This window comes from Cydia amplana, chromosome Z, assembly GCF_948474715.1.
Source record: "Cydia amplana chromosome Z, ilCydAmpl1.1, whole genome shotgun sequence".
Taxonomy (NCBI): Eukaryota; Metazoa; Arthropoda; class Insecta; order Lepidoptera; family Tortricidae; genus Cydia; species Cydia amplana.
In genome coordinates, this window is record NC_086096.1 from 35,688,149 (window position 1) to 35,702,342 (window position 14,194).

General features: G+C 52.5%; 1 protein-coding gene across 1 annotated transcript in view; it reads right to left on the reverse strand.

Annotated features, from left to right (window-relative positions):
- Window positions 1-14,194, reverse strand: part of LOC134660695 (protein purity of essence) — a 130,281-nt gene that overhangs the window by 2,940 nt on the left and 113,147 nt on the right. Inside the window, exons 96-106 of the mRNA XM_063516475.1 lie at window positions 13,912-14,147; window positions 13,593-13,713; window positions 13,026-13,300; window positions 12,706-12,840; window positions 11,908-12,066; window positions 10,899-11,081; window positions 5,477-5,625; window positions 3,969-4,098; window positions 3,018-3,193; window positions 1,223-1,363; window positions 271-460 (exon numbers count right to left, since the gene is read on the reverse strand). Coding sequence (XP_063372545.1) covers window positions 271-460; window positions 1,223-1,363; window positions 3,018-3,193; window positions 3,969-4,098; window positions 5,477-5,625; window positions 10,899-11,081; window positions 11,908-12,066; window positions 12,706-12,840; window positions 13,026-13,300; window positions 13,593-13,713; window positions 13,912-14,147 — 1,895 coding nt within the window. The remainder of the gene's footprint in view (window positions 1-270; window positions 461-1,222; window positions 1,364-3,017; window positions 3,194-3,968; window positions 4,099-5,476; window positions 5,626-10,898; window positions 11,082-11,907; window positions 12,067-12,705; window positions 12,841-13,025; window positions 13,301-13,592; window positions 13,714-13,911; window positions 14,148-14,194) is intronic.

Sequence of the window (14,194 nt, forward strand, 5' to 3'; positions counted from 1 at the left end):
TATTTATGCTACGGGTATGACCGTGGGCTTTACGTGGATATGTTAATAACCTTGAAAATCGCGAAGCGTCTGGTTGACGTAACTGGTGACCGAAGAGCTGGCGGCTACCTCGCACAACGTATCAGCATTGCGATACAGCGAGGAAATGTCGCCAGCATCCTTGGTACAATGCCTCAAGGGCCTATTTTAGATTTAAGCTAGTTTTTAATTTCTTTTAGTAATACACTGTATATATCTTGTTTGTAAATAAATGATTAAAAAAAAAATAACCTTGAACATGGTGGTGTAGAGCTGGTCGATGAGCGCCATGAAGAGCGCGTAGGGCTTGTAGTCGGGCCAGGGGCGCGGCGCGCGGTGCTTGGACGCGACGGCTCGCAGCGCGGGCCCGCCCGGGGCCACGGCGCGGACGTGCGCGATCACCAGCAGGCGCTTTAGGGTGTCCATCTTGTGGGCTTTCCATCTGTTCGGATAAAGGTTTGGTTAGTGATGGTGCTTGGTAAAGTAAACTATAGCTAGGGTTGCCAGATGGTCGGGATTCGGCGGGATTCTCCCGATTTTTAGCATGTGTTCCTGATTCCCGACAAAGTAGAAATTGTCCCGAAAAACAGCTGCACGTTATAATACAATAATTTCAAGTTCTGAACTGTCGTCGAGCGAGCGAACGACCCGTGTCGAGCGCGTCAGCGTTATAAAAACGTCTATGGGCAGAGCAGCTGACGTAGTGCCAATAATGTAAAATATCGTTGTTTTGAATACAATTACTTTAATTTGAATGTTTTTTATTTTCCCGACTTAAGTCTCAAAATCCCGATTTTTTTTTCCCGATAATAGCGCCTTTCGATCTGGCAACCCTAACTATAGCAACGGGCGTGTGCCGCTAATGCTGTAAAAATAAATTAAATTAAAATAGTACAATAAAGGAATGTCAAAATCAGTGATAGCTCATAGTCATGACCTAGAGATGAAATCATTCAAAATACCGTTTTTTTTAGTACTCCTCTTTACATAGTACCGTTTTGAATTACATAATTTTGATTATACATACTTACAACCAGCCGTAACATAGCCTAGTGCAAGCCAGCAAAAGATTTTTATGAAAACAATCATCTCATGCGATGACTCTTAAAATTGTAAATTATAAACTCTCGTGAACATCAGCCGCCGCTCCGTCGGTAGAACTTCGTGGTGATCCTAATCTGGTATTTCTGGTATTTTTACTCACTTGACGAGCGGATACACAAGCAGCATCTGCGTGGCGTAGTAGAGCGGGCCGTCGGCGTCGTGCGCCGAAGACAGCAAGCGCGCCGCCGCCCACGCCAGCGACGTTTCCAAAGCGGCCACCTCGCGGGCTACTAGTCGCGACCTGTGTACATACTCATACTCATACTCATATTTTATTGATAATATAAATTACAGGTCAGGCTTACATTACTAAACTACATTAAAGGTAGATTTATAAATTTGAGATTCATACATTTGAGATTTTTTTTTTAAAGTCAATTAACATTATTTGGTATAATTATTTATAAATATTTTGAGGTCAAATATTCTTCGACACTATAAAACGGCCGCTCAATAAGCCAATTTTTGAGTCTAGACTTGAAACTCATCAGACTAGGCGCATCAATTATGGATGCTGGTAATGGTAGGTTATTGTATACAGCGGGGCCCATAACATGTATAGATTTAGCCGTTTTGGCTAGACTACGTGGCACTGCCGCTAATTTGTGTCCATAGCGAGTTACACGGTCGCTTTTTTCACCCCGTCTGGGACATTTATCCAGGTTCTCCCGCGTGTATACGGCGATCTGCAGTATAAGGAGACCCGGCATTGTGACGATTCCTAAGGCGGTGAAGCGTGGCTTAACAAAACGTATTAGTGCTATCAAGTAGTATAATATGACAAATACTGCAAGCTCTCGGCTAAATCCAACGGCAATTGGAGTAGAAGGGCGTCGACTTAGTTCCGAGACTTTATGACAGTGAATAGTTGTATATAACTGGCCGCTGGGAAGAAAGGTTCTTAAGTAACCGGAGAAGGTTACAAGAGGTTCCCATAACCTTATCCGACCGATCGCGGACTGACAAGAACGCAGGGGAAAAGCGGATGACGACAGCCGAAGAACAGTTACTGCAGTCCACCATGGCTTAAGCCTATTTCTAGCAGTAGACGTCTGTGACTTCCGATTGAAGCATGTAGGTGTGTTGTTCTTGAGAGACAACTGCAAACCGGAGGACGCTTTAAAAAATATTTTCCATCTTGTTAGACCGATCTTCGGAAGCATATGAACAGTATACCGGTTTTTTTTGTAACCCACAGAGAAGGCCTATATCTGTGTTTCGGCACAGAATAAATAATAGTACTAGGTACAGAAGGTTCACTCTCTAACAAAACGCGTTTATTACGACAGATATGACCGCTAGGTGGCGCAGGCGCGAGCGTCCGTTTCGTAGCGGTGTGCGGCAATTTCTATGGCTAGACAGCAAAATTGGTGTGGGCCGCATTATAGAAAAATATAGTAAGACAAGAGTGCTCACTCCATACATCAGTTTTAATACCAAAAAGACTATTAATTTCAGTGTCTACATCTAGCATCGAGTAGCGGAACTATCAGTACTGCTACTTGACAATAGATGTAGCACCGACCGGAAAGTCTTATGCTGTTGAGATAAGACTTTCCGGTCGGTGCTACATCTATTGTCAAGTAGCAGTACTGATAGTTCCGCTACTCGATGCCAGATGCTAAGTCTTTTTGGTACTAAAACTGATGTATGGAGTGAGCGATCTATGTATTTTTTTCTCTATGGCCGCATGTACTTGTAGGTATAATATAGTTTCAGCGACGCGACGTAATCTCGGCGTGAGCCACGCCTGGTTTCGGCTAACATGTGTATTACTGAATCGCGATTAGAAAGGGATTGAGATAGCTGTCAATCCATATTGATTTTGATGTAAGTGTATGGAAATCTGTTATTTCTAATCCCTTTCTGATCGCGATTCAGTAATAAGTACGCACGTGTTGACCACGTATAGGGCCATGTGCAGCAGCGCGGGCACGAGCTGCATGTTGGACAGCGGCCCGCCGCCGCCCGTGTCGTCGTGGAAGGTGCGCCCGCGCGCGAACCGCCACAGCAGCAGCTTCAGGTCGTGGATGGTGCACGTGTGGCTGATGTCGCGGTGGCCGGTGCATTCCTGCGTTACAAAATATAGCTGTTGGTCTAGCTACTGGAGAGAAATAAGTGGACTGTAAAACTTATGCAAAAATGTATTAAAAACTACCAATTGACCGTTACAATAAATCAGAGCGCGGCGCGTACAGTCTATCGCGAGCGGGACGGGCGCGAGCCGTCGTGTTTCGTGTGTCGCGGTTGGTGAGATAATGGCGTACGCGGTGCGCGGGCGCGGCCGCGGATGGACGACCGGTTCTGCTCCGAGCGTCCAGGACTTATGAAGATGCGCTGGTGCTATCAGCACCAATAGCTGTTTAAGTTTTGCATCATTTTGCGAGATAATTATGAAGGTAACCCTATAAACGCCACTTGCACCATCCCACTAACCCGGGATTAGCCGGTTAAACCTGGAGTTACCATGGTTACCAATACAAATACATAAATAAACAATTTGACACCGGGTTAACGAGTTAACCCTGGGTTAGTAGGATGGTGCTAGTGGCCCTAAGTGAATGAAAGTTAACTGTGTTAAATATTTCGATTTATCACTTATTGATGGTTTCAAGTTTCAACGGGACAATCCATTTTTAATAAATACAACCTTTGGAGACAATGTTGATACTGAAATAAGACAGGGGCCAACCAAGTTCTCTTGAAATTAAGACTTTGTTATGTTATGACGATATGAATTCTTAATTTAAAGTGAATTTGGTTGTCACTTTAGTTGTTTTAGTATGATTATTGATACTTGATGGATCTAAGGGATAGTGAAATGAGACATATTGTCCTTATCTCACCTGAAGATAGGTGGTGTGCCTCGCGAGGCAGCTGGCGAAGGCGGACTCGGGCACGTGCGGCCCCCACAGCGGCAGCAGCCCGTTGCAGCGCGTCGACGCGTTCTGCAGCGCCGCGCTCTCCCACTCGTCCCTGCTTCGGTGGAACACTAGTATTAGGGCTCAGCGGGGCGGGGCGTGCGGCGTGCATGTTAAACAAATGCAAGCGTATAGGAGCGGCCTTAGTGCACGCTGCTCAAATCACTTGTGAGCCCGACGCCACGCTGCACGCCCCACCGAACGCTCCGCTTCGAGCGTCTACTCAGGCCGTAAGATCGGTTTTCCTAGGATAGCGGTGCCGTCATATAGCGGTCGTCTCCATACTAAATAATACGGCTAAATATGGATGTCGTAGTATTTGTATGGAGACGGCCGCTATATGACGGCACCGCTTTCGGAGGAAACCAAAGCTTTACACTTAGACGGCGCGAGAACTCGCATGCGAGCTTCATTACATCATTGCGGGTTTTGATCGGTCGGTTGAATTGGACGTAACCAACAGTCCGCAATGTAACTAAAATCGCATGCGAGTTCGCGCGCCGTCCAAATCGGCCCTTAGAGCTCATTTAGACGGTGCGAGAACTCGCATGCGAGTTTCATTACATTGCGATGTTTGATCGGTCGGCTGAATTGATGTCACCTCAATGGTCCGCAATGTAACTAAAATCGCATGCGAGCTCGCGCGCCGACTAAATCAGCCCTTAGTCAGGGTTCATAGCTCAAAGTATGGCCCAATCATGCATGTAGCGTATCCACTATCCAGGCCTTATGGTCTACCTACAGGTAGGAGAAATATAAGTTGATATAGTCGTCGTTTCTCCTTTAACACAAGGAGAAGAATGTGTAACATCTATATAAAGGTAAACCATTCTAAACATTTGTAATTATATGAGAGAATCCACTTTTTCGTCACTACGATATTTTTATGGCAGTTATAAACTCTTTCCATAATGGATCATCTACTTAGCATATTAGTAGAACGTGGTATAACATTGTCGCCTGGCTATCGGGACAGGATAAGAACAAAAAGTAGTTGATCCCAATTTGAATTAGAACCTTTCTAAACCAAATAAAGTAGCATTTTCTTGTTACATTGCTTACTCAAACAAAAAAAAACATCAAGTGCGAGCCGGATCGCGTTCCAAGGGTTCCATACATTACCCAATAGTTAATCATGTATTTTTTATGTGGAACGTGAATGAAAGTAGGGGTCGGATCAAAAACAAAGTAATTAAGTCCGACTCAAGCTTGTCTGCACATTTCTAATAAGTTTTCCTGTCATCTATAAGGTCTATTTTTTTATTCGGTAGACTAAACTGACATTTCATAGTATGAACATCATGTGTACCGAATAAAAAAATAGACTTTAGGTAAACAACTATTTTGTGTATTTTTACTAAGTGATGAAGTTAAAATTTCATTTAAGATTTTTTTTAATGGTGGACCCAAAAATAAGTGCACGCGTACAGTACCTGGCGCGGGCGAGGCGCACGGCCGCCATGTGGCACTCGACGTGCACGATGTTGTAGTGCGACACGGTCGTGTAGCCGAGCGTCTTGCGCGCGCGCACCTCGAACTCCTCCACCGGGCAGCGCTTCGTGAATGTGTAGATGCCCAACACCTGTGTCATTAAAACAAAATGTAAACTTCTGTTAAAATAATTTTAGACCATCTTTTTTGCCGTCAGTACTTATTTCTTTTTGAGATATATCAAAACCTAGTTATTTGTTCTTTTGTACGAATTACATATTTTGACAAACTACGGGTTATGGGCATGTTTGAGTTAAAAATAGCGAACATATTGTATCTCCATCAAATGCAACTACATTTCTAAGTTTGATAGATATTTTAGCAAAATAGATCATATTTGACATGATACGATTACCTATTGATACATATTATCGCTACCTCTTTTTCGCGAATCTTTGTGACGTAAAGCATACAGTCATAACCATTGACGTATCTCAGCACTGGTTTTACGGGCAATAAGCATGGGGCATGAATGGGGTCAGTACAGCGGTGTGACACCGCTACAACGCAATTGGTTGAAAAGTTCGCATCACGCGCACGATTGGTCGCAACTAGTTGCGTTAGACTGCACGATTGGCTCGAATTCGTAAGTGACACCGCTGAACTAGTACCATTTTTAGTGCCCGTAAGGCCCGTCCTGAGATATACGTCAATGGTCACAACCCGTTAGGTCCGGCGCAGTTGTAAAAGTATTCATAAATTCCCTTACAGCAGGGATCTACCAGCAGCAACGACTGACCTTGGTGGGCTGGTACTTGTACCCCTCGCGGCAGATGCAGCACACGGCGCCCGCCTCCTCTGCCAGGTCGGCGAGCTGCTGCGTCAGCGAGCACTGCGCGGTCACCTGCCCGCGCTCGTTGCTGCGCATGCCGAGCGCGCCCAGCTGCCGCTTACAGCAGGGATCTACCAGCAGCAACGACTGACCTTGGTGGGCTGGTACTTGTACCCCTCGCGGCAGATGCAGCACACGGCGCCCGCCTCCTCTGCCAGGTCGGCGAGCTGCTGCGTCAGCGAGCACTGCGCGGTCACCTGCCCGCGCTCGTTGCTGCGCATGCCGAGCGCGCCCAGCTGCCGCTTACAGCAGGGATCTACCAGCAGCAACGACTGACCTTGGTGGGCTGGTACTTGTACCCCTCGCGGCAGATGCAGCACACGGCGCCCGCCTCCTCTGCCAGGTCGGCGAGCTGCTGCGTCAGCGAGCACTGCGCGGTCACCTGCCCGCGCTCGTTGCTGCGCATGCCGAGCGCGCCCAGCTGCCGCTTACAGCAGGGATCTACCAGCAGCAACGACTGACCTTGGTGGGCTGGTACTTGTACCCCTCGCGGCAGATGCAGCACACGGCGCCCGCCTCCTCTGCCAGGTCGGCGAGCTGCTGCGTCAGCGAGCACTGCGCGGTCACCTGCCCGCGCTCGTTGCTGCGCATGCCGAGCGCGCCCAGCTGCCGCTTACAGCAGGGATCTACCAGCAGCAACGACTGACCTTGGTGGGCTGGTACTTGTACCCCTCGCGGCAGATGCAGCACACGGCGCCCGCCTCCTCTGCCAGGTCGGCGAGCTGCTGCGTCAGCGAGCACTGCGCGGTCACCTGCCCGCGCTCGTTGCTGCGCATGCCGAGCGCGCCCAGCTGCCGCTTACAGCAGGGATCTACCAGCAGCAACGACTGACCTTGGTGGGCTGGTACTTGTACCCCTCGCGGCAGATGCAGCACACGGCGCCCGCCTCCTCTGCCAGGTCGGCGAGCTGCTGCGTCAGCGAGCACTGCGCGGTCACCTGCCCGCGCTCGTTGCTGCGCATGCCGAGCGCGCCCAGCTGCCGCTTACAGCAGGGATCTACCAGCAGCAACGACTGACCTTGGTGGGCTGGTACTTGTACCCCTCGCGGCAGATGCAGCACACGGCGCCCGCCTCCTCTGCCAGGTCGGCGAGCTGCTGCGTCAGCGAGCACTGCGCGGTCACCTGCCCGCGCTCGTTGCTGCGCATGCCGAGCGCGCCCAGCTGCCGCTTACAGCAGGGATCTACCAGCAGCAACGACTGACCTTGGTGGGCTGGTACTTGTACCCCTCGCGGCAGATGCAGCACACGGCGCCCGCCTCCTCTGCCAGGTCGGCGAGCTGCTGCGTCAGCGAGCACTGCGCGGTCACCTGCCCGCGCTCGTTGCTGCGCATGCCGAGCGCGCCCAGCTGCCGCTTACAGCAGGGATCTACCAGCAGCAACGACTGACCTTGGTGGGCTGGTACTTGTACCCCTCGCGGCAGATGCAGCACACGGCGCCCGCCTCCTCTGCCAGGTCGGCGAGCTGCTGCGTCAGCGAGCACTGCGCGGTCACCTGCCCGCGCTCGTTGCTGCGCATGCCGAGCGCGCCCAGCTGCCGCTTACAGCAGGGATCTACCAGCAGCAACGACTGACCTTGGTGGGCTGGTACTTGTACCCCTCGCGGCAGATGCAGCACACGGCGCCCGCCTCCTCTGCCAGGTCGGCGAGCTGCTGCGTCAGCGAGCACTGCGCGGTCACCTGCCCGCGCTCGTTGCTGCGCATGCCGAGCGCGCCCAGCTGCCGCTTACAGCAGGGATCTACCAGCAGCAACGACTGACCTTGGTGGGCTGGTACTTGTACCCCTCGCGGCAGATGCAGCACACGGCGCCCGCCTCCTCTGCCAGGTCGGCGAGCTGCTGCGTCAGCGAGCACTGCGCGGTCACCTGCCCGCGCTCGTTGCTGCGCATGCCGAGCGCGCCCAGCTGCCGCTTACAGCAGGGATCTACCAGCAGCAACGACTGACCTTGGTGGGCTGGTACTTGTACCCCTCGCGGCAGATGCAGCACACGGCGCCCGCCTCCTCTGCCAGGTCGGCGAGCTGCTGCGTCAGCGAGCACTGCGCGGTCACCTGCCCGCGCTCGTTGCTGCGCATGCCGAGCGCGCCCAGCTGCCGCTTACAGCAGGGATCTACCAGCAGCAACGACTGACCTTGGTGGGCTGGTACTTGTACCCCTCGCGGCAGATGCAGCACACGGCGCCCGCCTCCTCTGCCAGGTCCGCGAGCTGCTGCGTCAGCGAGCACTGCGCGGTCACCTGCCCGCGCTCGTTGCTGCGCATGCCGAGCGCGCCCAGCTGCCGCTTACAGCAGGGATCTACCAGCAGCAACGACTGACCTTGGTGGGCTGGTACTTGTACCCCTCGCGGCAGATGCAGCACACGGCGCCCGCCTCCTCTGCCAGGTCGGCGAGCTGCTGCGTCAGCGAGCACTGCGCGGTCACCTGCCCGCGCTCGTTGCTGCGCATGCCGAGCGCGCCCAGCTGTCGCTTACAGCAGGGATCTACCAGCAGCAACGACTGACCTTGGTGGGCTGGTACTTGTACCCCTCGCGGCAGATGCAGCACACGGCGCCCGCCTCCTCTGCCAGGTCGGCGAGCTGCTGCGTCAGCGAGCACTGCGCGGTCACCTGCCCGCGCTCGTTGCTGCGCATGCCGAGCGCGCCCAGCTGCCGCTTACAGCAGGGATCTACCAGCAGCAACGACTGACCTTGGTGGGCTGGTACTTGTACCCCTCGCGGCAGATGCAGCACACGGCGCCCGCCTCCTCTGCCAGGTCGGCGAGCTGCTGCGTCAGCGAGCACTGCGCGGTCACCTGCCCGCGCTCGTTGCTGCGCATGCCGAGCGCGCCCAGCTGCCGCTTACAGCAGGGATCTACCAGCAGCAACGACTGACCTTGGTGGGCTGGTACTTGTACCCCTCGCGGCAGATGCAGCACACGGCGCCCGCCTCCTCTGCCAGGTCGGCGAGCTGCTGCGTCAGCGAGCACTGCGCGGTCACCTGCCCGCGCTCGTTGCTGCGCATGCCGAGCGCGCCCAGCTGCCGCTTACAGCAGGGATCTACCAGCAGCAACGACTGACCTTGGTGGGCTGGTACTTGTACCCCTCGCGGCAGATGCAGCACACGGCGCCCGCCTCCTCTGCCAGGTCGGCGAGCTGCTGCGTCAGCGAGCACTGCGCGGTCACCTGCCCGCGCTCGTTGCTGCGCATGCCGAGCGCGCCCAGCTGCCGCTTACAGCAGGGATCTACCAGCAGCAACGACTGACCTTGGTGGGCTGGTACTTGTACCCCTCGCGGCAGATGCAGCACACGGCGCCCGCCTCCTCTGCCAGGTCGGCGAGCTGCTGCGTCAGCGAGCACTGCGCGGTCACCTGCCCGCGCTCGTTGCTGCGCATGCCGAGCGCGCCCAGCTGCCGCTTACAGCAGGGATCTACCAGCAGCAACGACTGACCTTGGTGGGCTGGTACTTGTACCCCTCGCGGCAGATGCAGCACACGGCGCCCGCCTCCTCTGCCAGGTCGGCGAGCTGCTGCGTCAGCGAGCACTGCGCGGTCACCTGCCCGCGCTCGTTGCTGCGCATGCCGAGCGCGCCCAGCTGCCGCTTACAGCAGGGATCTACCAGCAGCAACGACTGACCTTGGTGGGCTGGTACTTGTACCCCTCGCGGCAGATGCAGCACACGGCGCCCGCCTCCTCTGCCAGGTCGGCGAGCTGCTGCGTCAGCGAGCACTGCGCGGTCACCTGCCCGCGCTCGTTGCTGCGCATGCCGAGCGCGCCCAGCTGCCGCTTACAGCAGGGATCTACCAGCAGCAACGACTGACCTTGGTGGGCTGGTACTTGTACCCCTCGCGGCAGATGCAGCACACGGCGCCCGCCTCCTCTGCCAGGTCGGCGAGCTGCTGCGTCAGCGAGCACTGCGCGGTCACCTGCCCGCGCTCGTTGCTGCGCATGCCGAGCGCGCCCAGCTGCCGCTTACAGCAGGGATCTACCAGCAGCAACGACTGACCTTGGTGGGCTGGTACTTGTACCCCTCGCGGCAGATGCAGCACACGGCGCCCGCCTCCTCTGCCAGGTCGGCGAGCTGCTGCGTCAGCGAGCACTGCGCGGTCACCTGCCCGCGCTCGTTGCTGCGCATGCCGAGCGCGCCCAGCTGCCGCTTACAGCAGGGATCTACCAGCAGCAACGACTGACCTTGGTGGGCTGGTACTTGTACCCCTCGCGGCAGATGCAGCACACGGCGCCCGCCTCCTCTGCCAGGTCGGCGAGCTGCTGCGTCAGCGAGCACTGCGCGGTCACCTGCCCGCGCTCGTTGCTGCGCATGCCGAGCGCGCCCAGCTGCCGCTTACAGCAGGGATCTACCAGCAGCAACGACTGACCTTGGTGGGCTGGTACTTGTACCCCTCGCGGCAGATGCAGCACACGGCGCCCGCCTCCTCTGCCAGGTCGGCGAGCTGCTGCGTCAGCGAGCACTGCGCGGTCACCTGCCCGCGCTCGTTGCTGCGCATGCCGAGCGCGCCCAGCTGCCGCTTACAGCAGGGATCTACCAGCAGCAACGACTGACCTTGGTGGGCTGGTACTTGTACCCCTCGCGGCAGATGCAGCACACGGCGCCCGCCTCCTCTGCCAGGTCGGCGAGCTGCTGCGTCAGCGAGCACTGCGCGGTCACCTGCCCGCGCTCGTTGCTGCGCATGCCGAGCGCGCCCAGCTGCCGCTCGCGCACCGCCATCGCGAGACGCTTCTTCTCCTGTTTGTGAAAATTTAGAACATAGTCTAATAAAACATGGTCTTCTTTTCCCAGGGTGACACAAGCCTACGTCACAATAACATTGCCACTTTATATAGCGCTATCGCATATTATCATATAGCGCTGTCGTATGATGACGTAAGCTTGTGTCAGTCACGTGGTCGGAATAGAGTACCAGGCGGAGTATATTATTATACCATGATTTAGAATTAGTTCAACGTAATTAATGGGAATAAGCGTCAAACGCAAAATATCTAATACCTAAAATAATATATCATCAATGGCCACTGCATCCCTGACGGATGATTGTTGCAACGCTGTATCAAAATGTATAATTTATAAGATTCCATTTAAAAGTCTATTCAAAATGAAAAATATATATTCGGAAAAGAAAGAACTAAATTGGGGATCATTGGTACGCTAAAATGCACATTCATAAAAGGGTCAACGCTGAGTAGATGCTCGAACGGCGGGGCGTCAGACCCAACTATTATGTCAAACTCATGCAAAAAGCATCAACTGTCACGCTGTTCGAACCTTCAACGCAACGCGGTACGCCCCGCCGAACACGTTGCTGGTTGCTCGGTACACTAAAAAAATTCAGTCTCTGTTCTTTAAGCTTGTATTCCTCCAAGTAAATTATTAAAACTAAATCAATGTCGTCCATTTTCTCTCCTGAATAAGTTTCGATTGACCTTGGTGGCTAACGGTGTGTTATGACGCCGTGGTACTTTCCACATGTCGTCACTGTAAAGACGGCCGTCTTTTTGCGCACGGCACCGCTTTCCGAGGAAACCAAAGCTATCCTCTGGCTTTGATAACATACCTGTCGTGTGAACTCGCGCGCCTCCTGCACCTTGGCGGCGCACTGCGGCTGCGACTTGAGCGCCTCGAGCAGGTTCTCGGCGAGCGAGCCGACGTGCTCGCCCGACGAGACCTGCTCCAGCCGGTGGACTATCGGGATCACCTTCTCGCATACTAGCATCTGTTGACAAACGATAGATAGATAAACCATTTATTCGCTTGCCACAATACACACATATTGACAAAAAAAACAATAATTTCAAACTAAAAATAAAATAAAGAACAAGAAGCACCAATAAAAGGTAGGTTTGCTGTGTGCGTTGCAGCAAAACAAAAGGGTTCTGGCTCTTTCGGATGAAACACTGATAATTCCGCTAGAACCCAGATCACGAACAGATTATCGATGTATAAAAAATAATAATATAAATATACAAAAATATTTAGAAACTTGCCTATTAAATAATAATAAGTGTTTTAGTACCTACGGATTATGTATCGAAAAGTTTAGACGGTTTAGAAAATCATACGTAACAAGGAATATGAGACGCTAAGAACAGGCATAGTACAGTTTATCGACCACATACGCGCCAATAGAATTGCAATCTTAGCAATACGATTTAGGGTTCAAAGGAGTTCAGACTTTCGGGATAAATGAATCACCAAAACTGGACTAGTTGGAATACGCTGAGACCGGAAACCCTTTGCCCAATATATTCTGTTTGTTTGTTTGATTTGTATACAAAACCTTGTAGATAGGTGGGGCCTGGAAAAGGGACACCCGCTGTTAACAGTGTGGTATTTTAAAATGATCGTGTCTCACCTGGGTAGGCTCGTGGTCGGCGGCCAGTCCGGTTAGGAAGCGGAGGATATATCTGAGTGCAGGTCGACTGATGAACTCCTTTAGCTCGTCCGAGTCGTTGCAAACTAGTGTCGGCTTCACGCACGGAGCGTTTTTCTGAAACGAAATGATAATTATTTATCGTGAGATTGATGGCGCTTACTTAGTCATACGTTTTGTGCTCAATGGACAGTAAAAAGTCAATTTTCGACCCGATTTTGTCTGTACACATCTTATACGATCAATTCTTTGAAATCTCGGAAAATATTAAAAGAGTAGCGAACACGTCTATAATAACTCACCACAATATACTCCAAAGCGTCCCTCACGACTCCCAGCGATATCAGATAGTCCTTGAGCGTTCCTCCAATAGAATTCCTCTCGATATTAGCACAGAGCACGCAGAACAGTTCCATACGGAACTCGTCCTCAGTCAGCTGCTCAGAGTCGAGCTTGTCGAAGACGAACACCGGTTTGAAGTGTTCCACGAGCATGGCCATCTTGAGGTCGTTGCCGTAGACGAGCGCGGCGAGGACTCGCGTCAGGTGGCCGAGGGCTACGGAGTTGCTGCGGATCCCTGCGACAAAAGTCAAGTGTTGTAAATCTGGTCTCCTTTAGTACATATTTTTTCGTGCACAGAACTTGCTGAATGTCGATTTATTAAGCCGAAAGATGCCGTTATTTATAAGAAAGTCGTGAGTTTTTACAATCAATTTGGTACCTACCCTATAGGACGTATCGAGGTGCAATACAGTCTAATATCTCTGCTTTTATAACATGCTCCAGAATTGCGACACCGGAATAACTGGATAGCGACATAAGATCCTCAAATAGATCTTTATTTTGGTTAATTGCATAGGTATCTTCACCTGGATTGTCCGTGCAGTTGAGCAGCGCCTGGACGTACTCCGGTCCGCCGAAAGTGAGCGAGAACTGCAGGAAAGACTCCAGGCTCTCGCTCGCCGCCACAGATAGAATACGCTCCATTATCTGCGAGAGGTAACGATGAACATTAAAAAAAAAAACAAAGAAAACTGTTCGAACGTATTTCGTGAATATGATTGTTTTTATAGACACAGTTTATAGATTTTTGCTATTATGTAGTTTGTTTATGCTAACTCTACACCGGTTTTGCGGGGAGTGTGATAGTTTAATTATAAACGCGTAGGAATTTGACTTTTTCGATACCTCCAACAGTTGGTAGACAAGCAACGCCCGCGGCAAGTCCTTCTCCTCATCAGCGGCTAACTGCAACGCGTGCAGCAGCACGGGCAGCGCGCGCGTGCTAGCGCGCGTTAACACACGCACGCAGCGTCGCACGCGCGCGCATAGCCCTAGCAATCGCAGCAGAGTTGAGCAGAGGGAACGCGCGGCGCCTACTCGCTGAATAGCTGCGAGGCGTTGCAGCATCACTTCTAGGCCACCTGGAAACAGCAAACATCAGATTGCACGATTCGGCCCAGGCATGCGT